This window comes from Curcuma longa, chromosome 17 (genome assembly GCF_044706935.1).
Source record: "Curcuma longa cultivar G26 ecotype Majalengka, Jawa Barat chromosome 17, ITB_CL_G26_1.1, whole genome shotgun sequence".
NCBI classification, from domain to species: Eukaryota; Viridiplantae; Streptophyta; class Magnoliopsida; order Zingiberales; family Zingiberaceae; genus Curcuma; species Curcuma longa.
The window spans coordinates 6106473-6134458 of record NC_133877.1 but is presented as its reverse complement, the minus strand read 5'-3'; the positions used below and the strand labels follow the sequence as shown (position 1 = coordinate 6134458).

Below are 27986 nucleotides of genomic sequence, written 5' to 3'. Positions count from 1 at the left end.
ATGCAACGTTTCTCTGCAATGGTTACGGAGCAGTCAGATTCTGTCCGCCCACATGATTCAAATCCACTACACTTCAAAAGCTGTCACTTAGAAAACACATACCCATCCTTCCACTTCCAACGGCTACTTGGTATCGATCTTCTTAAAGAACCCGCACAGTCACTCCCTACTGATTATATTACAACCATCTTCTTCCTCTCCTCAACCCAATGGATTCTCCACCGGCTTCTGCTCCTCCCTCCACCCGCTCCTCCGCCGAGCCCCGCCACCGGAGCAAGTCGGCCTCCCGCATCACCACCGCCTCCGACGAAACTCAGATCATCCCCTTCCTCGCCACGCCGCCTTCCAGGAAGCACAGCTCCCCACTACTCTCTCCCTCTCCACTTCAGGACATCGTCCTCCTCTCTACTTCCCCTCACCGCAAGCCCAAGCGTAGATCCGCTGCTACCACCGCCATCGAGGATGGATCGCCGCAGGCCGGAGGGACCCCTTGCGGGAGACGGAAGAGCAGAGCCGCCGCGGCGATGGTTCTGATGGGGTGCGCGTCGTCGCCAAGGAAATGCCGGAGGGCCAGGAGGAGGCTGGAGAAGGACGTGGTCATGGAGGAGAGGGAGCTAGGTCATTTGGCGGATGGCGATGGAGTCGGAAACGGGAGAGCGAGAATGACGAGGCGGAGCAGAACATCCAAGGGCGCGGAGAGCAAAGAAAGATTGAGCCTTGTGCCCTCTGTGCCTCCTCCCAGTCCAGTAACAGGTAGTACTTTCGTCAAACATGCTTTTTGTCCATCAATCTTTAGCTATTCCTAGTGAAATTACTAAAAAAAATATTGATTTTGAAGTATCTCAACAAGAACCGGGAGACACACCAATCAACAACGAGGATTGTCGCAGTGCCCTAGATGGGATACAAGAACATATCTTCGAACTTGTGATGTGGAAAAATGTAGCTAAATCCACCTTGTGGTTCGGCCTAGGCACCTTGTTCTTCTTGTCCTCTTGTTTCTCAAAGGACTTTAGCTTCAGGTAAATATTAACAATCGATTAATGTTTCCTTAGCGCATAGGAAGTTTATTTTTAGGGTTCATGGCATCTGAATATTCCTTGATTAATCCTCTTTTATGCAGCATGATTTCTACAATGTCGCACCTTGGTCTTGCAATTTTGGGCTTAGCCTTTTTCAAGGATTCAATTCCTCAGAGGTCTGAGGATTTCTATAGTTCTCTAGACTGAAAAACATACATCCTTTGAATATGTTTTTCTTTTCCTTTCCCCATTTTTTTAACAGGCAGCAACTGAACGTGAGAAGTAAAGTTCAGATAACAGAAGAAGACATCCTTCGAGCTGCTCAGGTCATCCTTCCGCTGGCCAACGCTGCCTTTGCAAAGATTCAAGAGATCTTCTGTGGGGATCCATTGAGGACTCTTCAAGTATGCTAAATTCTGAACCTTCTCTTCGATACTAATCTGACTAATTTTGAGTTCATATCAGTAATTTACTACCATTGTGTCTGCATCAGGTTGCACCTGTTCTACTGTCTGGGGTCATGTATGGCCACCTGATAACCCTGAGGAGGCTTTTCGCAACTTGTAAGCTCCAAGAACATTGGATTAATTAAGCCATAAACTACTGTTGGATTTTACTATAACAACTGTTGACGATTCTACAAACTTGTGACAGGTTTTTTTGTGAGTTTTACTTTGCCAAAATGTTATTCTTGCTATTCGCATCAGATTCATAACAAAGGTATACACCATCACCTAAATTCCTCCTCACTAACAAGAGATTAACTTTACAAACTCCCATGTTTTGACAGTTGAGAACAGCATAAATCGGATTCAAGAAGCATGGAAATCTTGCCCACGCAAAAAACTGATAGCAGTTTCCACAGCCACAATATTTTGGAACTTGTTCAGTGTGAAGTCGCGCGTCTTTGCAGGTACAAGAACTAATTTCTTCTTGTTTGAATTCAATTTGGTTACGCAATCTCGAATTGTTCCTGAATGAATCATTCTAAAAAGTAACTAACTATGTGATTTTGTTCCATATTGTGTAGTATTTATTTCAGTGGTGATACTTAGGTATCACCATCGACAAGTAGAAGATTGTGCTAAGGAAGAAAGAAAGGAAGAGAAGAACAATCGAGGTGATTTACCTTCAGAACAAGAACAAGGTCAACAATGAAGCCTATATTTGGTGTCAAGTTCACGTTCTTGAAAAAGATATTGTTGTGTTGTAATATGTATTACACGTTTAGCACTTGGTTAGAAAAAAAAGTTAAATCACCCTCCTAAAAGAGAGAGAGAGGAGAGAACCTGGATTTGGTTAAATTGCAATTTGTTAAATTAGGCAGAACAACAATTTGCTACTCATGTTGAATTTTGTTGGATGTTCTTTTAAGGAGAACACCTGGATTTTTCTAAATATTTGTCAAAGGGGAACACTAGTTAAGAAGTGTGCTCTCCACCTGACGGAATAAAACAATATATTATTTGTCAAAGTAATAATATCTGTTTAATTCAGTTGTATTTTGACTCAACACATTTGTCCAAAAATCTTATGATTGATCAAAATTCCTACTAGTTATGTCAAAATTCATAACTAAATTGGTCAGCAGTGGAATTGGGCCTTCAGAATTCCACATTAAAATCTTTTAAATCTATTTTTTTAATATTATATCTAAAAAATAATGAAAAAAAAGAAGTTATTTTTGTGAAGTGAGCTGGAATCCAAACTCTTATTTTCCCAATTGGACAAATCCCGATGCCCAATTCAATCAATAAATTATAAATCAAACAACCAATGAAGAGAAGCTAGTCCTTTAGTCCTTTTTCTCTCTCTCTCCCCCTCTCTCTCTCTCTCTCTCTCTCTCTCCATTCGTTGAATTGTAACCTCCCCCCATCTCTTCGCATTCCATTCGATTCCATTCCACCTTTCTTGCTTCTTTTAGGGTTAGGGTTCCTGGTGATCAGATCGATCTCGATGGAGCGGCAGCAAGGGCAGGGAGCCAAGCCGGCCAAGCGCAAGCCCGTCTTCACCAAGGTGGACCAGCTGAAGCCCGGTACCAGCGGCCACACCCTAGTCGTCCAGGTCGTCGCTTCCAACACTGTGCTCCACAAGGGCCGCCCCGCCGCAGCCCATCTCCGCCCCACGCGGATCGCCGAATGCCTCATCGGAGACGAGACTGCCTGCATCGTCTTCACCGCCCGCAACGAGCAAGGTACATCTTTTAGTATTTGCTCTTCGACTATCTAGATCCGATGGCCGATCTGAAGCATGGCGCCGTCGTGCCCCTTGTGCTGAAGCGGAATCCGTAGATTTAGATCCGACGGCATGAGGGTAAAACTGATTCCTGGGAATCACGCGATCTTTCTTGTGATGTAGGGTGTTTTAGCCGTGATCTGTTGTTATAGGGCGCTCATGGCACTCCTATAATCAAATGCATACTGTTCTAGCCATCTTCTCTTGACGTGCCTTAGTAAAGTTCATAGAACTGTATCATCCTGACAATTTTCTTCAACCTTTTATTTTCTGTCCTAAAATTTATTAGCTTGTAGCAATCCTTTTGTTTGGGTATGAGTAGGCTCATCAGTCAGTTCTATCAGTACACCTATCACTTGTTTCATCATATCACTTGCATTGTTACATTTTTTTTCTTCTGAAAAATGGTTTGTTGGATCCCTATTGTCTGATTGGAAAGTGCCTTAATTGACTTGTATTTATTCTGATGTTTCAAGTTTTACGCAATGAATATTGTCCTTTTCTGTGCATAGATTTTGCTTATCCTACTTTCATTTGTTGTCTTGATTAGTTATTATATGCAAGCACAATCCTACAACCAAACATAGACAATCGTTTGCTGCAGCCAACAATTTCAAAGACCCCTCGAACTGTTCTTCTCCAACTTGTATACTAATCGGTGAAAATTTCCTTGCCAACTTCCTAAATTGACAGTTGACTTGTTAAAAGCTGGCGCTACTGTCATCCTGCGCAATGCCAAGATTGATATGTTCAAGGGCTGCATGCGGCTTGCTGTCGATAAATGGGGCCGAATCGAGGTTGCTGAACCAGCTAATTTTGAGGTAAAGGAGGACAACAACTTATCGCTGGTCGAATATGAGCTGGTGAATGTTGGTGAAGAATGATTGAAGAAGAGAGAACCCTTACAAACTACTTTTATGGACGTGGTTGGATGAACATGCTTTTCTGACTTACGTTTCGCAATAAACTTATATGAACCGTCAAGAGCGATAGTTTAAGTTTATACAAAGCTCACTAATCATTGTAGTACTTCTGTTGCTTCATTGTCACGTCTGGTACTTATCTTAACTATTTTGCATGAAACAAAGTTATATATAATGGAATGAGTGTTCATGTAATTATCTTTTAGTATCTCCTAAGGTGACAATTTCGCTTGCTACTCTGTCATGGTTGGTCAAACTCAGTGGTTTGAGGATTTCATCCAGCAATATTTCATTTTCATTTGTTCATCCCAGTTTGGTGAATTAGCGGAGGACGACAGCTGAGGAAACCACGTTGTAGACTTTGACGGTGAAGAGAAGAGAATGATGATTGAGAATGAAGAAGACACGAGAAGATCTACAACACTCAAACGGAGATTAAAATGGGTGCCGAAGGGCTCGACAAGGCTACTTCGACGTTCAAATTAACACAAAGGCTTAGGGAGAACGAAAGCAATGGAAAAATATAGAAAGAAAAAAAGAAGAGTGTGTTCTTGTGCATACGTCTTGGTCCGTGTCTTTTTTTAGAGTTTATATATTCACAGAAAGAGCATCTCCATATTAGTAATAATAATATATTAGATTCAATAGTCGTTATATACTTCTCCACTCGTTAACCATGTATATGTAGGAGAGCATCTAGGGGATCAAGTTTGACATTCATATGATTGTTCCTTTATTCATTTGTGGTGGTTGAGGAAATCATGTTGTAGACTTTGACGGTGAAGAGAATGATGATTGAGAATGAAGAAGGCACGGGAAGATCTACAACACTCAAACGGATATTAGAATGGGTGTTGAAGGGCTTGACAAGGCTACTTCGACATTCAAATTAGCACAAAGGTTTAGGGAGAACAAAAGCAATGGAAAAATATAGAAAGAAAAGAAGAAGAGTGTATTCTTGTGCAAATTTCTTGGTGCGTGTCTTTTTTTAGGGTTTATATATTCGCAGAAAAAACATCTCCATATTAGTAATAATAATATACTAGATTCAACAATCGTTATATACTTTTTCACTTGTTGACCACGTGTATGTAGGAGAGCATCTAGGGGACCAAGTCTAACACTCATATAATTGTTCCTTCATTCATTTGTTGTGGTTGTGTTCAAGAATATTCGTAGCAATTATCAATGGCTCTTGCAGGGGAACAAAGATAATGGACTCGAAGTGTCTAAGTCTTCTAGAGTGTGGTGGACCGAGCCGATAAAGTCGAGGAGTCTGAGTCCTCTGGAGTCTAGTGGTCGAATTGATGAAGTCGAGGAACATGAGTCCTCTATAATTGAGTGATCGAGCTGATGGAGCCAAGGAGCTTGAATCCTCTGTAGTCAGGTGACCAAACTGATGGAGTCGAGGAGTTTAATTTCTCTGGAGTCGAACAGACGGAGCTGATGGAGTCGAGAAGTCTGAATTATCTAAAGTCGAGTGGACCGAGCTGATGGAGTCAAGAAATCTGAGGTCTCTAGAGTCTGAGTCCTCTGCAATCGAGTGAACCGAGTTGTTGAAGTCAAGAAGTCTGAATCCTCTAGAGTTTTCTATAAGAAAAGTTTTCGTTATTTATTTCACAGGAAGGATGGATTACACTTCTGTTGGTGCAATCTTTGCCCCAAGTGCATTGAGTTTCAATGTTTGGCTAAACTATGTTTGAAGTTAGGCAATACTTGTGATCTAACATGTGTGATGCAAGTTTGCAAGAAAGTCCAAGCGTAGTCTTGGCAAAGGAAAGTCCAAGTGGGTAGTCTTGACAAAGCAAAAGTCCAAGTGGGAAGTCTTGGCAAGCAAAAGTCCAAGTGGGAAGTCTTGGCAAGCAAAAGTCCAAGTGGGAAGTCTTGGCAAGGAAAAGTCCAAGTGGGTAGTCTTGGCAAGGACTTGACATGACGAAGCTGATGGAAGCATCTCAAGCTAGTGCAGGGAAGGCATGAGGCTGTGGGAGATGTTTGAAGGCCGAGGTCTAGGTCAAGAGAAGCTGAAATGTGATTTTTCAGCTTCACCAGTCGACTGGCCCTGCCAGCAGTCGACTGCTCATAAATCAGACGCACACAGAAAGATCAGTCGAGCTAGAGGAAGACAGGAGTCGACTGGGCAGTCGACTGGTGTTATGGTGAGTCGACTGTTGCCAGTCGACTGGTCTTGGACAGTCGACTGTTATTTGAACGTTGCAGAAAATTGGCAAGCATTTAATGCGCTTTAATGCGAGATTTTGTTGCCGATTGAAGGCATCAGTCGACTGGCCCTGCCAGCAGTCGACTGATGTTGCAGAGATTATAAAAGAAGCCTGCACGAGAACAACTCATCTTCTTCGCCATTCGTTTATTGCTTTGTGCTTCTTTTGAGAACTTGTTTGTTCTCCATTCTCTGCATTCTTCCTCTCCTCCTAAACAATATTTTATATCATCTTTGAGGAGATCGAAAGAGTTGTAAAGGTTTCTCCGCCTTCGAGGTTTTCGAGAAGGAGAAGATTCATAGTGCATCGGGTGTGTGTGTGCGTGTGGATCCTTGGATTAGTCATCTCTGCGGAGGTGGAGACCAAGTAAACAAACCGGGTTAGCGTTGATCTCTTTCTTTCTCTTTTATATTTTTGCTTCCGCTAATCTCTGTGCAGAGAAAGAACAAGAAAAGTCCTCTAGCGAACCAACCGATCCTAACAACTTCCTCACTATTGTTTACTTATTAGATAGACAGATTCCTAAATCCATCTGTGAATCAATTTTTGAGATTTTTTTCATCCGCCCAAATCGAGTGTAAAGTCATGATCTGTCCTCGATCGCAATCTTGCTCATGAAAAACAAAGAAAAAAAAGAGGCACTTCACGAGCTCACTCCCTCTCTTATCACTTCTGAGGAGCTCATGCCACTATCCCAGACCCTTATCGCCCTTGACCTCGCCTTCCACATCCCCCTTTTGGCCCCAAACCAACTACCCTCTCCACCTCCCCTTCAATCTCAACTCCTCCGACCTCAACTCCACCTCCCTCGCCCTTGTCAGCTCCATCGTTGATGAGCTCACCCACACCCTCAGGCGCCTCGCCTTGTCTAGTTGTTGCAACTCTACAAATGCTTTGTCGACGTTATTGCCCACCTTGACATCAAGAACATCGTCCCTCCCCCTCTTCCTTCTCCTCTTGCCACTCACTCGACCTCGGCACCACCACCGACCCCCGCAACATCTCCCTCATCTCTGAGCACATCATCCGCGAGATTGAGTCCTCCCAACACCGCCTCCACCAGATCAAACACAAACTCGCCAGCTACAATACCTTCAATCCCACCAAGCCCTCCCTTCCAACCTCAAGTTTTTCCTTGCTCGTCACACCCTTCCCCTTAGCCATGACATTTGCTCTAGCATCACCAAGATGGTCGCTCCCATCGGTCGCAGATCAATTTCGTGAGGCAACTGGACTTTGGAAGCTTGGCTAGAGTTCTATTCCCATTGCAATTGTCACGGAACGACGACTTCTCTCTCTCTCTCCCCCTCTTTTCCGCCTGTGAAGCTAGGGAAGCAATTGGACAGTACAAGTCAAGTGGCTATTGTCATCTACAACGAATGCCAGTATTCTCTGAAGAGGTTCTTGGGCTTGCTTATGAGGTTTGTAAAGTTACATTCCAATATTGTTTCATCTGTAATGTCAAGATGCAAGGTTCAAAATTCTCTTCCAATTGCATTTATACTGGACCTAGAATGTTTAATTGATCACATCTGCATAGACTATTAATTTGAAGCTTGATCTGAACGAGTTTGAAGGACCTGAGAACAAACACTGGATTATTAAAGAAGTTTGGGTTTCATATTTCAGACTGATCGGAGCTACTCTTTTACACAAAAAAGTGAAAGGGCATATTAAAACAAAACTTGATTACTAAAGAAGTTCGAAAATTTAGACTGATCTGATCTAGTCAGATTTATAGAAAAAAGTGAAACAAGCTTATTGATTTGCTTCTGAGTAGTCAAATCACATTGCTGATTCACTGAACAAACAATTTCACTTGTCTCTACTGGTTTTTCTTTGGAAATAATCACTACATCATTGTATTCTTTTGCATTGGCTAGATGTGGTCTCGTCCATCATCTAAAACAATTCACAGTTGAGTTTTTTTTAGCTTAAGTTTTTTTTTCATTAAATTGGTAATTATGAATCTAATCTCGACCTTAATTATGTTTATCTTGCAATGGATGAGATTAAGATTACTGCTTTACTTTCTTCATTGTTTTTTCCCCTCTATTGAAACTTTCAATTTTAGGATTGGTCACCTAATGGAAGTTGAGAAATTACCAATGTACTTGGCACAATGGGTGATGTTGACATTGGCTTCATTGATAATCCAAAGGCCCAGAAATATATCAAGTCCCTGCCATATACTCCTGGTATCCCTCTTGCCAATCTGTACCCTAATGCTAATCCTTTAGCCATTGATTTACTCCAGAAGATGCTCGTCTTTGATCCGTCTAGGAGGATTAGCGTTGATGAGGCTTTGCAACACCCATACATGTCACCTCTTTATGACCCTAATGCCAATCTTCCAGCTGATGTTCCTGTTGATCTCGATGTAGATGAGAACCTCAGAGAAGATATTATCAAAGAGATGATCTGGAATGAGATGTTATACTATCATCCAGAAATTTCTGCAAACTCATATTAAATGAGTGCTTCTCTCAGAGTGAATTTGAGGTTCATTTCCGACTCATAAAAGTCAAGCATTATTTTGTTCCAATTGCTTTCTTATTCTGAGAAATATCCCCCAAGTCTCAGCTGTAGATATTTGTGTGGTTTGGTGAACATAAAGTGTCGATGCTTGCATGACTGAACTTTATGTTGCACTGTACATTACTTGTTATCTATGGTATGGTTACCCTTTGTGATGGTTCCATATCCAACACAGTAGGTGCCTTGCATAAGATGTGTAAAGAGATTCAATCAATGTTTTCGAACCAGAACATGGGTTGAATGAAACCTATACACATGATTCCCTTGGGTATAATAAGTCACATGAACCTTTGAATTCTCACATATCATTTACAAGCATAGGTGAGTTTAAACCATAATTTTAAAACATTTAATCTTCCCTCTGGCCGAAACTTAACCCTCTTGAAACACCAAGTTTTAACCACATGAAAACCAAATTCTATTCCTAAACATAATCATAGTTCATATGGGAATATAGTTTGTTCCAAAACATGTCTTAAAACCTTTAAAACAAAACATAGCCAACTTATGAAAAATTGAGTTTATCATGAGTTTCCATCATCCAAATAACACAAACACATAAATCTACATCTTAGGGCCATTATATTGCAGGTGAGGGAACTTACTCTTTTATTCCTAAAGTTCTTAGAGTTTACCTTGTTGTTTCCTTCAAAACCTCCCAACTCTTTGCCTTGAAACCTTTTCTTGACAACATGATGATGAAACCATCATTAGCACCTCTCGGCGAAAAAGAGCAATAAGGAGAAAAGAGAAAAAAAAAGAGAGAAAGAAAGAAATAAGAGACTAAAAACCTTACAAGTCCTTTGCCTCCTCTTTTGCTTCCAATATTTCTCCTTAGATCCCTTCCCTTAGCACGTGGTGGATGAAGAGAGCTCAAAGGGTGCTCGACCAAGGTTGAAAACAAAGAAGAAGAAAGTGGTTTCGGCAAGAAGAATGAAGGAAAACAAAGAAGAAAAATGAAATGAGGAAAAAAGATATTAGGTGTAACTCCCCTCTTAATTCCCTCTTGAGTAACCTCCTTCCCTTAACTCCTTTCTTTGCAACCTCCTCTCCCTCTTGAAACCTTCGGCCATACTCAAGAAAAGAAGGAAAATGAGGGAAAATAACCTTCTTTTCGTTGAGAAGAAGAAATGGAGAAAAGAAGTTTCATTTGCTTCTTGTAACCCCTCCTTAAAGCTTTCATAACCCCCTTTTTCTTTTACTTCCAATAACTTCCCCTCATAAATCTAATTCCACATCATCATATGAAATTTTGGCCACATATTCTCATATTTTCGTTGAAGGAAAATGAAAGAAAGAAGTGGAGTTTAAACCTTGCATGTGTAACTCCTCGCATTTAATGAAGAAACAATCATTTAATTAACCCTTATGTCTCTAACAACATGATGTCATCTCGTATCCACCCACTACCACCACGCCTCTCTCCTCGCTTCCTCTCCCTATTAAAGGGAGAGGAAGGCTCTGCGATCGGGGGGGGGGGGCTTACCAGAGAGTGAGACGAGGCTAAAGGCGCTACTGTGCTTGGTGGTGTGTGCGTCCAAGATCAGAGAAGAAGCAACGCTGCCGGAGCGGAGACGAAGAACACCAAATCGGAGGATTTGGTTTGTGGAAACTGAGGGACTTTCTGTCCGTGATCGTTCCTCCGACAAAAGCTCGCTAGCCGCCACCGGAATCACGCTACAACAGGTATTCTTACAAAGCATACCGAGACTGGAACAAGAGGTCGGCATATGCTGTAGGAAGCATATCGAGATTACAGCAGAAGGTCGGCATATGTTGTAGGAAGCATACCGAGACCACAACAGGAGGTCGGCATATGTTGTAGGAAGCATACCGAGACCGAAACAGGAGGTCGTCATATACTGTAAAAAGTATACAGAGACCGGAATAGCAGGTTGGGGGTTTATTTGAGTTGATGGAATAACCATCAAAATTTAACCAATAATTATATTTATCTCATTTTTCTTCAGTTCCCTTTTACCCGACATCCACATAACCACTAAATAATCCCACAGAATTAATTATTATTATTATTTAATAATTTAGATATTTGATTTTTTTTAATTGATCCTATAAAACTTTTCATCCGTCATCCAAAGAAATAAATATGAAAGTGCAAGTGATGGGCGGCTAGCAATTTAACATCTCATATTTTTTATGTTATTAAAAAAATATCTTATAATGCACTATCTACTGTAAACTTAAAATCGAACCTTAAATATTTAGAAAATTATATGGATCCAATAGCATCGTAGCGGGGGCAGTATGAATTAATGGTAGCAAAAAAGGTGGAACCGCCACCTTAGCGGCCCCCTGGTCCCGGCCCCACAAGTGTCCAGAGGGAGTAAATCACGGACGGTCATTTTGACCTTTTTCTCATCATGGCTAGCGCAAGGGAGGGCTTTTTAATTCACGTAGGAATCGAACCCAAGGCCTCATGGTAGCAAACTGCCCTGCGCTAGCCATGTGAGCAAGCCCGGGGGGCAGTATGAATTAAGATTTGCTGAGAGAGAGAGAGAGAGAGAGAGAGAGACGAGGGAGAGCTCCAATGGGCGAGCGTGAGGAAGAACAGCAGCAAGTTTCGAAAGGCTATAATGTGCATGTCTGAATCACATCAGGACTACTTCATTAATGAATTAGCACGCGAGGCAAAGTCTCTTTTCGTCGTGATAAACTATTACTTCTTAATTTATCTCTTCATAGATAGTCATTAAATTAAATTGATCGTATGAAATCGCTAGAGTGATAAATTTCATTGTTTATTAAAATTTATGAGAAAATAATACCCTGGAACTTCTATTAGAACAAAAGATGGATGCAAAGGAATAAACTTTATTGATTGTGTTGCATCCCTAAACGATGCAATATATAGATGTTTACATAAACCAGGTCAATTGACCAATTCTAAATTAACGGACAAAATCTAAAAATAATATTTAATTAACAATATTAAAATTACTTAGCTTCTATTACCCCCCGACAAACTTAACGGGAGATCTTTGACGTTGAGTTTGCATCTTAGCTTGCCGAAACGTTGTCCGGATAATGGCTTAGTAAAAATATCGGCAATTTGATCTTCTGCTGAGATGTATGAAACAGATAATTGTTGGCTAGCCACACGCTCTCGAACAAAGTGAAAGTCAATCTCAACGTGTTTCGTACGAGCATGAAAAACCGGATTTGCTGTAAGATATGTTGCTCCAATATTATCACACCAAATTTTCGGTGTAGTTTTTGAGGCAAGATGAAGTTCTGAAAGAAGTGATTGAATCCAAATAAGTTCTGAAGTTGCATTAGCTATAGCTTTATATTCAGCTTCAGTGCTTGAACGGGATACAGTGGGTTGCTTTTTCGAATTCCAAGAGATAAGATTCCGGCCAAGAAATATTGCATAGCCACTGGTAGAGCGTCTATCTTCGGGAGAACTTGCCCAATCTGCATCACTATAGGCATGTAAATCTCGGGATGAGTGGCGATATAAAAGAAAACCATGTAGAATAGTGCCTTTAAGATAGCGAAGTATTCTTTTCACACTTTCCCAATTTTGATCGGTGGGAGCATGCATAAACTGACAGGCACGATTGACTGCAAATGTGATATCAGGACGTGTAATAGTCACATACTGTAAAGCACCAACGATACTTCGATAGATCTGGGGATCAGACATCGCTGAGGTTGAAGATGATGTGACACCTGTATTTGTAGCCATCGGCGTAGAGACCGGTCGTGCTCCATCCATTTTAGCCTTTTGAAGAAGCCCAGTGATATATTTGGTCTGAGAGAGAACATAACCTTCTTCATGCGGAATAAGTTCAATGCCAAGAAAATAATGAGCATTTCCTAAATCTCGAATAGGAAATTCTTGGTTAAGAAGACTTAATAGATTGTTGATGCCCTTCTGATCATTGCCAGTTAATAAGATGTCATCCACATAAATAAGAAAGAATATCATGGATTCATCATTGTGTCTATAGAAAAGAGAGGAGTCAGTTTTTGAACCAGAAAATCCTTGACTCTGCAACCATTTGGATAATCGATGAAACCATGCACGAGGAGCTTGTCGAAGACCATATATGGATTTCTTGAGGTGACATACATGAGACGGAAATTGTGGATGAATAAACCCAGGTGGTTGTTCCATAAACACCGTCTCCTCAAGATTACCATGAAGAAATGCATTAGAAACATCCAATTGTCGGATAGACCAATTAGAACTAATGGCAATTGATAATAATAATCTGACAGATGTAATTTTGACTACTGGGCTAAAAGTGTCATTGAAGTCAATACCTTGTTGTTGACTAAAACCCTTTGCAACAAGCCGAGCCTTATATCTTTCAAGAGAACCATCAGCGCGATGTTTAAGACGGAAGATCCATTTAGAGCCCACAATATTCATAGAGGGAGTGCGTGGAACTAAGCTCCATGTTCCATTGCGAAGAAGTGCATCAAATTCCGTTGCCATTGCATTACGCCAATTCGGATCTTTGTTTGCTTGTGTAAAACAAGTTGGTTCAATGGTTTTCGAGGAAACCACTAGAGCTTGAGGAAGTGGATGCCGAGTAGCCATTGAGCATCGTGCATATATGTCACTCAAGGAACGCATGCGACAAGGAGTATCACCACTTGTTGATGTTGAAGGTGAGTTTGATGAAGGGGTTGTGTTATTTGATGATTCTGAATGAGGAACCATGTTTCCTGTAGTGGGAGATGCCTCCAAAATTGGACATGGAATAGGTTCTAAGGCCTTGTCACCCCTGAAATTATTAGTCCGTCCAGCTCGTACTGGAGAAGACACATGAGGCGATTCAGATGACCCAGATGAATTTTCAACAGAAGCTGGAGCAGGCCCTAGAATGCCATCACCACCTGTATTTGTAGCAGGACTGGTCGGAGCAGCAGTCTGTGAGAACTCAGAAGGAATATTAGGTGGTGGTATTAAGAAAGTTCCATTATTCCCTGAAGATGGAGGTGCAGTTGAGGCTGTAAAAGGAAATAGAGACTCATCAAAAATAACATGTCGAGATATATATATACGCCCTGTCGGAATATGCAGACAACGGTAGCCATGGTGCAAATTACTATAACCAAGAAAAACACATTGTTGAGAACGTGGATTCAGTTTATGTTTAGAATAGGGTCGGAGCCATGGATAACATGCGCAACCAAAGATACGTAAGAAGGTGTAGTTAGGAGTTTGATTGTAGAGTTTTTCCATGGGACTTTTATGCTGAAGCAACGGAGTAGGTAGACGATTAATAAGATAGACTGCAGTTTGAACTGCATCATCCCAAAATTTAAGTGGAACTGATGCATGATTGAGAAGAGCTAATGCAGTTTCTATTATATGACGATGTTTCCGTTCAGCAGAGCCATTTTGTTCGGGAGTGTGAGGACATGAAACTCGATGAAGAATGCCAGAAGAATTTAGATGACGATGAAGGGCTTGATATTCTCCACCCCAATCAGAATGGAGAGAAAGGATCTTACGATTAAAGAAACGCTCCACATGTTTTTGAAACTGACAAAAGATATCAAGCAGGTCAGATTTTCGTTTCATGAGAAAAACCCAAGTAAATCTACTAAAATCATCAATAAAAATCACATAATAGATAAAACCTTGGTTTGACAAAACAGGAGCAGGACCCCAAACATCAGAGTGAATTAATTCTAAAGGAAATTTAGACACATGACAAGAAGAACCAAAAGGTAATTTATGACTCTTTGCTTTCAGACAAGCATCACAAGAATGAGATGAAGAGGATAAATTGGTTGGTAGATCAAACTGACTAATGATGTTCTGAACCAGACGTAAAGATGGATGTCCCAGACGTGCATGCCAAGAGGCTTTATTTGTGCGTTCTCCAATAAGCGCTTTGGTGGAGGTAGGTTGTAAGTGATAAAGACCATCTTTAATTTCTCCTCTGAGCAGGATGGTTTGGGTGATGGGATCCTTCACAAGACAAAAATGAGGATGAAATTCAAAGAACACATTATTATCTAGAGCGAATTGACGAACTGATAGTAGATTTTTAGTAATAGATGGAACATGAAGAGTATTGCGCATGTAAAAGAGACGACCAGATGAGTGAAAAAATGTGTTTCCAAGGTGAGCAATTTGCAAACCTGAACCGTTGCCTATTTGTACCGTGTCAGGACCATGATAGGAGGTGGCCTCTGTAAGAATGTCATAATTTGATGTGACGTGATGAGTCGCGCCAGAGTCTGGATGCCACCCTGATCCTGAGGAATCCGCTGTAGGTGTATAAGAATTACTTGTAAGAGAGAATGCCCCAGGATAAGATGGAGTTGATGATGACGCTCGAGTTGAGGATGCAAAACCACCACTAAAATTTGAATCAAATCTCTTATAACATTGATGAGCAAGGTGACCATTCTTGAGACAGATTTGACAACGGCCTCGACCTCGACCTCGTCCTTGACCTCGTCCTTGATCTTGACCTCGGCCTCGACCTCTATTTCGTCGTCCTGGACTTTCTTGATGATGATGAGTGTTGTCAGATTTATAAGCCGATTGTGCCGAAAGAGCAAAAGAATCCGAAACCCTGTGAGATTGCAATTGAAGAAGTATCTCATGTGAAGATAGTAATCCATGTAGGGTATTAAGAGACACTTGATCAATGCGAGTAGTTATGCTGGGAATAAAGCTGTCATATTGAGGCCCCAATCCTGTAAGAACCTGAACCACCAAATCTGAATCTGAAACAGGATGACCAATCGCAGCTAAATTATTGGCAATTGTCTTTATAGATTGCATGTATTCATTGATAGACTTTTCTCCTCGATGAATTGATTGTAATTGCATGCGCAGTTGAAGAACACGTGCTTGAGAATCTGAGGCAAAGGTTCGAGCAAGAGCCTCCCATATTTGCTGAGAGGTAACAAGTCCTACAATCATAGGAAGTATAGATACATCAATTGTCGAAATTAACCATGTCATAATAATTTGATCCTTCTTGCTCCAAATGGCATAATTTGCATCGGCTTCTTGTGGCTTGGGAGAAGAACCATCAACGATGCCAAGTAAGTCATGAACTTGTAATAGAGAAAGAAACTGCATCTTCCAAAGCATATAATTATCATTGGTAAGTTTGATGGGTAAATACGCCATGGCATTTAGAGGCAAGGAAGAAGGTTGTATTGGAAAATTTGTATCCGCGGTTGATGAAGAGTCATTCAACATTGTAAAAGTGTAATGGACAATAAAGATGGAGATGATGACTTAGCTTTGGCAATAAAAAAACAGATTTCTTCCGCAGGTAAACTCAAATGACCTCGTTACCCGTGGGAAAAAAATACTCCAGCGTAGGCGGCAAGGTAGATGACCAGCACCGAGTGCCTCCTCAAAGTTTCGGAGAGAGGAAGTGGCAGAAAACTGTGGAAGGCCAAAATCGCCGCTAGGACGCAACCTCCACCTAATTTCTTTGGAGACGGCGAAAGTCGCTAGGACTCAAATCGCCGCTAGGCGCGTCTGCGGGCAGTGGCCTAGGCTGGTGGAGGGACTCCTTCTCCGGCGGTGAGCAGAGAAGCAGGGGAGTGCTCAGAGGAGAAGGAAGCAGGGGGCGGCGGCTTCCCAACGCGGTGGGCGGCGGTAGGATAGCGGAGGTGAGGCGCGACGGCAGGGCGTCGGGCAGATGGGAAATCACCGGGTCGGCGATGAAGGAGGGAGAAGGCTCTGCCGCGTGGGGAGAAGGCTTGCGGTTCGGCCAGGGGTGCGGCGGCGCGGTGCAGAACAAGAGAGAAGAGAGCAGGAGAGAGAGAGGCGACAGGCAGCAGGGAGAAGGAAAGCGTTAAAAAATTAGGGTATCCCGCTCTGATACCATATTAGAACAAAAGAGAAATACAAAGGAATAAACTTTATTGATTGTGTTGCATCCCTAAACGATGCAATATATAGATGTTTACATAAACCAGGTCAATTGACCAATTCTAAATTAACGGACAAAATCTAAAAATAATATTTAATTAACAATATTAAAATTACTTAGCTTCTATTACTCTCTGCTTCTTCCACTTCTACTTCGGACTCGATGTCAATGGCGATGGTGACTATCCTCTTTCGCCACCATCATATCTAAGTACATGAACAAGAAGACCCACGATGTCTTCATCGCCATTGTTTTTGCCATGTAGGGCCTTGGCTTTCTCACCTACAACATGATCACCATCTTCATATCTACCACCTTCAAGAATCGCTTCGAGATACCTCTTACTTGGTTGGCCCCAAGGGCGGAGCCACCTTGAGAGGTACCCGGGCTATAGCCCGGGGGCCTAATACCATTAAAGAAGAATTTTTTTTTTGGATTTATAAGTAAAAGAAAGGAAAATTTGAATAAATGAAGAGAATAGCCCGGATAATTTGGAATCAGCCCGGGTAAATTACCCGGGCTGGCTCCGCCAGTGGTTGGCCCAGTTGGCTTAGAGGTGCCTGAGACCGACTACGTCTGGTGCATGATTCTCACGTGGTGTGACGCACTGTCGACCACGCTCACCTACTACTTTCGGATGAAGATGTCGAAGACGGAATGATACAAGATTTTGGAGGCGAAGGACACAAAGCAAGCGACAGCGGACATATCAAAGGTTCTACATATGGAGATTGGGGAGGAGCAGGGGCAAGGCAGGCCCGGCTCTAGGCATAGGCCGGTAAGGCCTGTGCCTAGGGCCCAATTTTAATTGGGGCCCACTGATTAGGATATTTAGGATTAAAAGAGGGTAGGATTATTGGATTTAACCCGGGAAGTCCCGATCCGCATCCGCTGTCCCTTCGCATTCTCGCCGATCTCGCCTCTTCAAAACCCGCCCGAATCCCGATCGCCTCTTCATCTCCCTTCGACGCAGGCGAACTGGCGAAACCACCGCGACTTCGATCTCCCCATTTCTCGCGATCGCGAAGCAGCGCCGGCTTGCCGCCTCAGTTCTCGCGAAGCACCGCCTGCTCGCCGTCGCCGCCCCATTTCTCGCGAAGCAGCGCCGGCTCGCCGCCCTTTTTCTCGCGAAGCACCGCCGGCTCGCCGTCGCCGCCCCATTTCTCGCGAAGCAGCGCCGGCTCGCCGCCCCCTTTTTCTCGCGAAGCACCGCCGGCTCGCCGCCCCATTTCTCGCGAAGCAGCGAGCGAAAGGTTGGGGCCGTTGGGCGTCGGCCGTCGCAGAACACAACAAGGTTATTCTAAATCATAATTTTTTAAAGAAAATATGCTCGTCTTTTTTGTCCATTTTTTTTACAGCACCGCCTTTGTGTAAGCTGATGCTATTTGCATTTATCGGTTGGCAATAGGTTGATCTACGACTCCTTTATGATTGTGTTTCCATTTTTTGCTTGGATCGCCTGTTGTTATGTTTGCTCTTTAGATCTGACGTTGATACTCCCTATGACATAGAGCACATGGAAGAGAATTACGAATCGTTGTCTGGAAGAATTTGTAGTTGTTAATTACAGATTGCCAGACACTTTCTAAATTCCCAGTCCGCTCTCTGTTCATGCACCTGTTTATTTTCAGACCTTCAATTTTACTTGTCAGAGGGGTCCCGTTAGTCTACTTGTTTTCAAAATAAGAGTCATCCAATCTGTACTAATGAGTCAATTTGTGGTTTGACTTTATATGTCAGAGACCAAGTAAAAATGGCTTGAATGACTTTGACAAAAGATTATGTGAAAGCACACCCAAAAAAAAAATTGTGAGGAAAGTATGCTGAATGATTTCCTTTCAGAGGTTCAGACCATGTTAAAGTTTGTTGGAAACATAAATCAAATGGAAAGGATTCTAACCTTTTACACGTTAAGATTTAGATATCATTTAAAATCCAGCTTTATAGCTTGACAAAAACTGTGTGATTAAGAAAAGATTGTATAAATTGTCTATGATGTTGAACGTCTTTATGAAATTTAGGACCATCTCAAGAAGGACAATAATAAATTGGTGCTAAATTAATAGGATTTAAGTAAAATTTATACATGCTAGAAGTTTTATATTTGGATAGCATGTTTCTTGATAACAAGTTTTGTTTCTCATATATTTCCTACAATGATACAGAGGGGTTTTGAACCACAATGGCTCTCCATAACTTTCTCCAAGGCCATATTTCTTGGCAATGGTCTAGTTGCCATTATAGCAGGGCTCTTTGCTAATTTACTGACAGACAACTTGGGGTTTGGACCTGTTGCTCCCTTCGATGCTGCTGCTTGCTTCCTCGCAGTAGGCATGGCTATTATTTTATCAACATGGACCGAGAACTATGGAGATCCTTCTGAAAACAAAGATTTGCTCACCCAGTTTAAACCTTAAACTGGGTGAGAGAAAATTTTTTAAAATAATAACAATCATTTTTAAAAAAAGATTCGCCTAGGGCCCCTCGTAAGCTTGAGCCGCCCCTGGGGCAAGGTAGAGGAGATTACCTTGTTGAATACCTTCGGCTCTTTTTGGCGGAGTTGCTACGATACCATGGGATGCACCTAGTGGGCAGCACCACCACTTGGCTCCTGTAGGGCACCACCTTTTATATATAGCCAAATTCTATGCCAAAAGGATATCCCTAGCGAGTGCGGAGCCAAGTATTGATCTACCTGGGCTATAGCCCGGAGGCCCAAAAAAATTAAGGGAGAAATATAGTTTGAATTTACTATAGAGAAAATAAAAATTATATGTAAAAGAGGGATATAGCCCGGGGGCTTTAGATCCGTTCGGAATTAGCCTGGAGGCTACGAAATTTCTGACTCCGCCCGCTAGCGTCATCCAATGGATCCCCAAAGCGGCCACCATGAACACATTTGAGGAGATGTACTGCATCGGACACTCATTTTTTTTAGATCCCCAAGGAGGTGGTTAAATTTGGTATTCTAAGTCCAACTCTCTCTAATTCTAATTTCTAGATCCGTTTTTAACTCGAATCACTTGTGATGTTGGGTTAATCCCCCCGATATCCATTTCACTTCTCAAAATTGACTAGGTGGGTTGGTCCGTAGAGTTAGAATGCCCACCGTAAGATTAATAGGAGTGTAAGTCTGAATATCTAACGAAAAAAAATATAAGAAAATAATAAGTCTGGATGAGAATGTTGGATAATTTGGTATTTTTTGAATTTATTTTATTGCTGAGAATATTGAATTAATCAATTATAAGATTTAAATATTTAAATTATTAAAAAATATTTATAAAGAAAATAATGATCCATATCCTTATCTCTAATTGTACATATTTATTAAAAAAAGAATAATTGGAGTATCTTTATTATTTAGCTGGCTGAGTCTGAGCAGTGCTGTCGAGTTGTGCAGGGCCGTAGGTCTCACAGTCGAGCAGGGCTGTCAAATTGCGAAATGAGTGCCTTGAAATCTAAGAATAGGATTCCAGACAGGCAGCTCCATCCTCCGCCACTTATTCTCAGTTTGACTGAGCGCCGGACTCTAAATGGCGAAGGAAACGAAGAGGTTGGTTGGTGGCTGTTCAAAGCACCAAAAAGACAGGGACACTGCACAGTGCGTTGCGTGCACCTTCCTTCTCTCTGATCACAAGCATGAATGATTGCTTGGCCCCTTCCTTTTTTTAACCGATATATATATATCTTCATTAATTGCTCAGCATCTATGGACGCACTGCTTGGAGCTGTACAAAACAGCGTGTGCAGCGCATGTGCTGAAGGAGCTCTGATCAAACAGCTGTTGTTTAGACTTGTTTCAGCTTGGAAACAGTTTTATTTTGTAGATCTCTTCTCTCGTTGTGGAATTTAATTTGTTGGACAGCTTTTATGGATCGGCACGCTAACTTTTTACCAACGAGACGGCTGCAGCGTTCGCTAGGCTTTGACTGAGGCGACCGATCCCATTGCTGCCTCCGAGTGGCGCCGGCATTCTCTTTTCTCCTCCGGTTCTGCTCCTTCCTCCTCCGGCGCAGCGATGCGGGTGCCTTCGTCTAGGTTGCTTCCCAGCCCCGGACGCAGCCGCGAACCTGCTGCGGCGGTCCCTGCTCTTTCCTCCTCCCGTAGCCGCCGCCTCCGCAGCAGCGGCAGCGTGAAGGGCGGCCAGTCTCCGATGTTCCCCTTGGTAGCCGGAGGCCGGCGGAAAGGCGTCGCCTTTGAGGCCGCGGAGCCGTCCTCGCCGAAGGTTACCTGCATAGGTCAGGTACGGGTCAAGAGTAAGAAGAAGAAGGCTTCCCCTGCGGTCGCGGCGGTGGTGCGGTCAAGATCCGTTAGGGGGAGTGGCACCGAGGCGAGCTTTAGGAGGATGGAGGACGGAAATGGATCGCGAGGATGCTGGCCGAGCAGGAAGCACAAGTGGGCGAATCGCCTCCCGGTGAGCATAAATTGCTTCTTCCCTTGCAGTGGCAGGTCCCTCTGTTCGTCCTCTTGCTCGAGATCGGGTGTAGATAGAGCAGAAGAATGCGGTGAGGAGCAGTGGAGCTCAAATGGCGCCGTGTTCGCAAGGTGGCCAGTGGCGGTTCCTCAGAGCGAGGAGGGGAAGGAACGGGGGGTCATTAGCGTTGTTGTCGAAGAGAAAGGAAACAGAGAGATGGGAATGGTAATAGCGGAGAGGGTGAAGGGTGAAGAGTTAGGGTTTGATGTAGAGGTGAAGAAGAGAAATGAAGTGGTGATGCTTGTGGGGAAAGGCGAGGAGAAAGAAGAAGAGGTGCAGATTTGCATTCCTCCGAGGAATGCCCTTCTACTGATGAGGTGCAGGTCTGATCCTGTGAGAATGGCTGCATTGACGACTCGTTTGCTGGATTCGCCAGCCATGAAGGTCCGCGTAGAGGAACGAGATGAAGAGGAGGGAAATTGTGATGAAAGAAACGGTGATCTATGTGCAAACTCTAACGTGGCAATGGAAGGAGAAGAAAAGCGAACAAGAGCAGCTGAAGCCAAGCAAGAGGATCAAGATTCCGTTTTGACAGAACCACTAATGAAAGAATTCGACGACTCACTGGAAAAGTTGAAAATAGAGGAGCTGAATTCAGATAAGGAGAAGCAAAATCAGTTCAAGGAACAAGGAGAAGTGGCTACTGCTGCTGAGGTCGTTGAACTCGAAGAGGAAGGGAAAGAAAATGCAGCAGGAAACGAAGAAGAGCAAGAAGTAGCAGTAGTTGAATCGGAAAAGGCTAGTTTACCAGAAAAGATAGATGAGAACGAAATGCCCAATGAGAGTCCTCTCCAAGAAAGAGAAGCAGGGAAGAAAGCAAGCATAATAATGAGATCTAGCAGTTGCCCTTCCACGGTAGACAAGCAAGAGAGAACAATGAGTCGAAGATCACAGGAAAGAGGAAGAAGACATAACCCTTCTTCAAAGGAGAGGCGCAGGCGACATAGCTTTTCCTCTGAGAGGGAGGCAAGGAGGTCAAGCTTTAATACTGAGAAGGAAGTAAGAAGATCTAGCTTCTCCAGTGAAGGGAAGGGAACTTGGAGCTTCTCTATAGAGAAGGATGGCTTGAAACTAGAAAAGGAACCTATGAATCAAGAACAGAATGAAGAAGAAGAAGACTCTGCCACAGATGTGGGGCGAAAAGATGACACCTTTGAGGTTCCAAAAACTCATAGCAGAGGAAAAGAAGAAGAAGACGGAGATGGAGACAGAAAACATTTTAGGATAGCAGAGGAAACAGGACAAAAGGGTGTCGAAGAGAAGAGCCCTGAGTTGCCTGACTGCCTTCTGTTAATGCTGTATGAGCCCAAACTGTCGATGGAGGTTTCAAAAGAAACTTGGGTTTGTAGCGACGACTTCCTCCAGAGGAATCGCCGTCCTTCAAAATCCACTGCCGCAGCTACCACCGCCATAATCACTAGCACCGACGATATCAGACGGGATGAAACCAACAGAGACGAAGCTAGTGAGGTCACTAATGAGAATAAGGAAGTGACCACTCCAATGCAAAATGTTTCTCATCCTCCACCACCAACCCTGCTCGCTGCAGACACGGAGAAGAAGCAAACAATCAATGCTGCTGCCAAGCACACACAAGTGCCAACTCTTGCTTATGGGCCGCTGGTGCTTACGCGGTGCAAGTCAGAGCCAATGAGGTCGTCCGCAAGCTTGACGCCGGATGCTTGCTTCTGGAGGGATCGGCATCGGCCTATCGGAGCCACTGGAATTGGATTCTAAGCCGAGTAGTTTTGCCGGAGGCATAGAGAGGCAGGTATGAATTATCATGTCGGCTCTACTGCTGCTGTGTGGGAGTTTGTGTTGTCGTCACTGTTTAATTGGCCTGCACAATAGAAATAGCAGTTGTGGTGTTGTAGTTTGTTCAATGGATTTCTTGCGTCTGCTTATATTCGCTCTTTCTATCTGAGGTTGTAATATATCCATCTTCTTGGTCTATTTGTCTTTCTCACTCTGTGGTATTTATTAATTTTCTAAATACCAAAATAGGGTACACTATTTTTAAAAATTATCAATTCAAGTATTAAAGTTTTTAATTAATAGCAGTCGGAGATATTTAATTAATTTTAAATTATTTTGATAAAGTTATTAAAGAATATTTGATGTAATAATTTTCATATATAATTATTTTGATTAGATCACATTAATTTCATTTTAATTTTTTTTTAAATAAAGCACTCTTTCAATTTTCCCCATAAAATTTAAAATTAAATGCTTTTATGTTTTAGAAGAATAAAAAAAATAGGCCACTTTACCGGCTTTTGGCTTGTGTCATTTCATTATGATTTTATCTAATTTATTAGGGCAAATTGTTAATTTTTATAAAAAGGTATGGGTCAAATTGAAGAATTTGGTAAATACTGAGGCGGAAGTGAAAGTTTCTCCCTTTCTTAATATTATTCGATTACTTCAATCGAAAATTAAATTAATTAATATTATAAAAGATTTATCGATTAATTAGAATTTATAAATTTATTTATTTAAAAATTTAATTGATTAATTTTTTAATTTTAATTATTTCGATTTTTATTCGGTTTAATTTTAAAACCGAAATCGGTTTTCTCTCGCAAAGGAGGTCACTTTCCCTGCTCCTTTTGATTCTGCCCTACGCTTTCCCCAAACCAGAAGGCGACAACCTCCGTGTAGGCGACGGTACTCAAAGGAGACCGGAGCGAGCGGCTCCCTCTTCTCCGTTTGTTCCCGTCGAATTCGACCACCTTTCGCCAGGTTTCTTTCTCTATATCGTCTGGAAGGTTTGGATACCGTGGATATGTGCAATTTCTATCGGAATGAATAGGACCAACCCTCGGTTCTATAACGTCTGGTGTCCATTAATTTAGCACGCTTAGGTCTTTTCGTGATCGTCCTGTGCGTGTCTGTTTGATAGATATATCTTGCTTCGCACTCTTTCAAAATTTATTTTATGCCTCTTTCTAATAGGCAAATTAATGTTCCTGTTTCTTTGTAACAAGCTAATTTTTGGTGCAGAATTGGTCGGTTTGATGAAACTTTTGATTAGGTTGACAACCAAAACCGGAATTCTCTTAACATTATTGCAGTTTAGGTTTCCTGTTGATGGAGGATGGTAAATTTTGTGCTAAACTTAGGACAAATTTGTGCTGGTCGGATCATCCATATTCTTGTCAAACTTGATAGCCCTTTCTGTGCAAACTAGATTTTTCTCAGGGACACAAGACATATACTGAAAAGAAAATGATAATATCTTAGATTCTATATCTCATCAAGATCATTCCTTGGATTTTCCACTAGCAGATAGATGGAAAGTTGACATATACATTATTTGGTAGTTTGATGGTAAATAGTAGTATCAAATTGTTACTTACTCTTGTAGTTAAAGATTCAACAATGATTAAACTGTTATGAACTGAGATGCAAGGCTTAGTCCACGGGCATTAGGTGTCAAGATTTGGCATGTTCGGGTTTATAAAATTGGTGCAAATGTTGGAAGGGGCTTATAGGCAGCATGGTTTTGTGGCTACATTGCAATGATCAGGAGGAAAATAGTAGAGAAGGGAGAGGGAGATTGAGAAGGAAGAAAAATAAAGATAGGGGAAAGAAAAAAAGATAGATGAAGAATTAACCTTGTATTGCTTGATGATCTTGTGCTACATGATGTCTATTTATAAAGTAAAAGAATAACTTGGTCATAGTAAAATTTTACTTGCTCAGTTAATTCTATTATTGATTTCCATGTATTCTTTCTTAGGTGATACCATTTTCTCATATCTCAATTAAGGTTGAAGCTTCTTTAAGAGAATATTTTTGTTCCCACTAAAATTGTGCTTGTCCTCAAGCATTTGGTCTGACCACGTGCTTTTACATCTTGCAACCACCTTTTTTGGGGGTGTAGAATGATGAAAGCAAAGAGATTGGATTGGCAAAGTTTTTCCTATACTGCATTCAGCTATTTGGATTGGATTGGCAAAGTATTTACATTTCTGATGAATGATATTCTTCCTGTTTCTTTTTTATAAACTATTGCAGAACAATGATAAAGCTTTTTAAAATTAAGGACCAAAAACGGGAGGATGCAGCAAATTCCAGTGGAAAAGCTCCTATCAAGAAGCAAAGTGCTGGAGAATTGCGTCTTCACAAAGGTTTGTCTGACCATGAGTTGTTTGTGCAAATTCATATCAAATATTTTAGTGCTTCTAATTTTGATTAGTGTTTATGAGTTTTATTTTTATTAACATTATTAGTTTATCAATTATTACCATCATTTTTAATCTTAAAAAATAATAATTGTTATGTATAAAACTATTTTCTTTGTAAAATCACATTGTTGTTTGCTGTGTTAGCACTGCTTAATGTGGATACAGTAGCACTTGGGATACTCTGTCACCGATAACAAAACTTCAAAATGCAGTTAATACCTTAGTAGGTGTATAAGTTAATGTACAAAAGATACCCTGATAGCGTTTTTTATTTGTTTTTTGGCATAAATTGTTTGCTGATTGGAAACATTCTTAAATGATCTTCACAAACTTTGCTGCACTATAGTACTTCTATTGCTGTATTCATTCATAAGAATATGGTGATCCTTTAGTTCCATTCTCTTTTTGGTTATCAAAATTCAAAACCATTAACTTTATGTTCCCTTTCTCAGTTCAACTTAAGCATTGTGCGATGATTGCTATTTTACGGTAACATTAAATAAAGCTGTGAAGCTATTTTATATTATGTCATTGTGACTATATCTTATCAAATGAGTTTTCAGTAGTATGACTAATCTAATGCTAAAAAACATGTTGTAATGTGTTCCTTCTTATGTTGTAGATTTGCTCCATATTATGGTACTTGTTTGTCTTCCGTTGTTTTTTCATACATCATCTAGAATTATTTGTCAAGAGTAGTTCTCAATTAATTTGTGGGTTATTGAACCGAAGTCAAGATTTGCTTGTAAGATTCTATTCATACTGATATGATATATAATGAACTGTTGTGTTCTATTGTAGTTATTAATTAATACCTAATATTCTTAATTCTATCTCCAGATATCAGTGAGCTGAATCTACCAAAAAGCACAGACATAACTTTTCCAAATGGCAAGGATGATCTGATGAATTTCGAAATCAGCATAAGACCTGATGAAGGTTACTATCAGTAAGTAGTATCCCATCAATGTTCTCCAGCATTTGCTTGTGTTTGTAAGCGACTACTCATGTCAAAACTCAAAAGTGATTCAGCATGTAGTATTTTTCTAGTAATCTCAATATATTTCCTTAACTTATAGGCTATAGCTTGACTATTGTTGTTCAATTCTAAATTCTTGTAAACCAGTTGGACTTGTTCTTGTTGCTTCTGCAGTATCACTCGAGATATTTTTGTTCTTATGAAGAATATATCACTCGAGATAAGAATGCTTAAGCATAAACTATCTTTCTCATAGTTCCTTCTGATTTCAAGAGTTATCTTGATCTAAGATGATTACCTATGTGCTTGGTTCAACTTATTTTCTGCTTAATGATTTTGTCAGAGGTGGTACTTTTATTTTCACATTCCAAGTATCTCCTTCTTATCCTCATGAGCCACCAAAGGTCAAATGCAAGACAAAGGTAAATTTTAATATGTGGTAGTATTTAGTGAAAGTTCCTTTTTTACTCTGATAACATGAAATTTCTAATCCAGGTTTACCATCCTAATATTGACTTGGAGGGAAATGTCTGCCTTAACATTCTGCGTGAAGACTGGAAGCCTGTGCTTAGCATAAATACTATTGTTTATGGCTTGATTCTTCTCTTCATGGTACTTAGTTTTAACTTTCTCCTTTGTCTAATTACTAAATATTCATCCCTCTTTTCGTACTTGGATACTTTTGTTATTTAATCTAACTTTCTAGCTTATTTATTGCAATATATAACTTTAACGTTTTCAAGTGTCTTGGCCATGGTACCTTAGCATGTAAGGAGGTTGTTCAAAGCTGGGGCATTAACCACCTTTCTCTTTATTGGTTTCGCCAATTGATTTGTACCAAGTTGTATTGGGCTTAAGTACACAATTTATTGTCATTCCTAGGTAACTGTCAATTGTTTTGGTTATACAAAATAGAAGGATGAAAAAGTATAAGTTGTTGACAAGTGATCGTATCACCATGCTGATCTGCTTTTCTCCCACCATGTCAGTTCTTAACAATGTTTCTTGTGGCTCCATTCTAGATTTTTGTTTTTCTGATAATTAGCAAATTGTTAAACTCCATGCATCATTTGCTGCAACTGACTTGTTAACAGCAACCGAACGATGAGGATCCATTAAATCACGATGCAGCAGTGGTTCTCCGCGACAATCCCAAGTTGTTCGAGTCCAATGTGAGAAGGGCAATGGCTGGAGGGTATGTGGGTCAAGTCTACTTCTCGAGGTGCTTATGAGAAGGCTAGAAAATAATACCTTGGAGTGCATAATACGCGCAACTGTTCTAAATTTGTCCTGGGAAACAATGTGTATGGTCGAAAAGATTTTAATGTGGTGCTATATAATGTGAAACTATGTGTTTGGCTGTACCATATGCATATTTATTTTTTTACTTTTATTTAGTTATAATAAATATATGCATCGCAGAATTCTTATTACATGCTTTAATCAAACTTGCAGTGCATACCAACACATCTGTATATATACGTTCAGCTGCAATGGTGGTATTCTTCTCGACG

The 27986-nt window shown here is 41.2% G+C and overlaps 5 protein-coding genes across 6 annotated transcripts; all 5 read left to right on the top strand.

Moving 5' to 3' along the window:
• Positions 1 to 209: 209 nt before the first annotated feature.
• On the top strand, positions 210 to 2461 carry LOC141811991 (reticulon-like protein B17). The gene is made up of 9 exons (XM_074700077.1): positions 210 to 753; positions 839 to 1022; positions 1124 to 1198; positions 1285 to 1426; positions 1516 to 1585; positions 1677 to 1742; positions 1813 to 1935; positions 2053 to 2169; positions 2298 to 2461. The coding sequence occupies exons 1-9, from the start codon at positions 210 to 212 to the stop codon at positions 2372 to 2374; spliced, it is 1398 nt and encodes a 465-aa protein (XP_074556178.1). The 3' UTR covers positions 2375 to 2461.
• Positions 2462 to 2870: 409 nt separating this feature from the next.
• Positions 2871 to 4375, top strand: LOC141848605 (uncharacterized protein At4g28440-like). The gene is made up of 2 exons (XM_074736654.1): positions 2871 to 3216; positions 3951 to 4375. The coding sequence occupies exons 1-2, from the start codon at positions 2979 to 2981 to the stop codon at positions 4139 to 4141; spliced, it is 429 nt and encodes a 142-aa protein (XP_074592755.1). The 5' UTR covers positions 2871 to 2978; the 3' UTR covers positions 4142 to 4375.
• Positions 4376 to 8521: 4146 nt separating this feature from the next.
• On the top strand, positions 8522 to 8872 carry LOC141848307 (mitogen-activated protein kinase 4-like). Its single transcript, XM_074736347.1, has one exon. The coding sequence runs from the start codon at positions 8522 to 8524 to the stop codon at positions 8870 to 8872; it is 351 nt and encodes a 116-aa protein (XP_074592448.1).
• Positions 8873 to 20609: 11737 nt separating this feature from the next.
• Positions 20610 to 23246, top strand: LOC141848683 (uncharacterized). Its single transcript, XM_074736726.1, has one exon. The coding sequence runs from the start codon at positions 20848 to 20850 to the stop codon at positions 23038 to 23040; it is 2193 nt and encodes a 730-aa protein (XP_074592827.1). The 5' UTR covers positions 20610 to 20847; the 3' UTR covers positions 23041 to 23246.
• Positions 23247 to 23959: 713 nt separating this feature from the next.
• LOC141848573 (NEDD8-conjugating enzyme Ubc12-like) lies at positions 23960 to 27905 on the top strand. Of its 2 annotated transcripts, none has more exons than XM_074736616.1 (6): positions 23960 to 24045; positions 25324 to 25436; positions 26334 to 26442; positions 26816 to 26894; positions 26968 to 27084; positions 27567 to 27905. In XM_074736616.1, exons 2-6 carry the CDS (start codon positions 25328 to 25330, stop codon positions 27702 to 27704), a joined length of 552 nt encoding a protein of 183 aa, XP_074592717.1. In that variant the 5' UTR covers positions 23960 to 24045; positions 25324 to 25327; the 3' UTR covers positions 27705 to 27905. The 2 variants fall into 2 exon arrangements, with proteins under 2 accessions (XP_074592717.1, XP_074592718.1); XM_074736617.1 differs by lacking the exon at positions 23960 to 24045 and adding an exon at positions 24055 to 24167.
• The last annotated feature ends 81 nt before the right edge of the window (positions 27906 to 27986 follow it).

What these genes read in the sequence shown, in the direction of transcription:
- LOC141811991 (XM_074700077.1), top strand. Translation starts at nt 210, where the DNA reads ATGGATTCTCCACCGGCTTCTGCTCCTCCCTCCACCCGCTCCTCCGCC. An exon ending in TCCTCCCAGTCCAGTAACAG is followed by an intron (nt 754 to 838) that starts GTAGTACTTTCG and finishes TTGATTTTGAAG; the next exon opens with TATCTCAACAAGAACCGGGA. An exon ending in GAGGAGGCTTTTCGCAACTT is followed by an intron (nt 1,586 to 1,676) that starts GTAAGCTCCAAG and finishes AACTTGTGACAG; the next exon opens with GTTTTTTTGTGAGTTTTACT.
- LOC141848573 (XM_074736616.1), top strand. Translation starts at nt 25,328, where the DNA reads ATGATAAAGCTTTTTAAAATTAAGGACCAAAAACGGGAGGATGCAGCA. An exon ending in AGAATTGCGTCTTCACAAAG is followed by an intron (nt 25,437 to 26,333) that starts GTTTGTCTGACC and finishes TTCTATCTCCAG; the next exon opens with ATATCAGTGAGCTGAATCTA. An exon ending in GCTTGATTCTTCTCTTCATG is followed by an intron (nt 27,085 to 27,566) that starts GTACTTAGTTTT and finishes ACTTGTTAACAG; the next exon opens with CAACCGAACGATGAGGATCC.
- LOC141848683 (XM_074736726.1), top strand. Translation starts at nt 20,848, where the DNA reads ATGCGGGTGCCTTCGTCTAGGTTGCTTCCCAGCCCCGGACGCAGCCGC.
- LOC141848307 (XM_074736347.1), top strand. Translation starts at nt 8,522, where the DNA reads ATGGGTGATGTTGACATTGGCTTCATTGATAATCCAAAGGCCCAGAAA.
- LOC141848605 (XM_074736654.1), top strand. Translation starts at nt 2,979, where the DNA reads ATGGAGCGGCAGCAAGGGCAGGGAGCCAAGCCGGCCAAGCGCAAGCCC. An exon ending in CACCGCCCGCAACGAGCAAG is followed by an intron (nt 3,217 to 3,950) that starts GTACATCTTTTA and finishes CTAAATTGACAG; the next exon opens with TTGACTTGTTAAAAGCTGGC.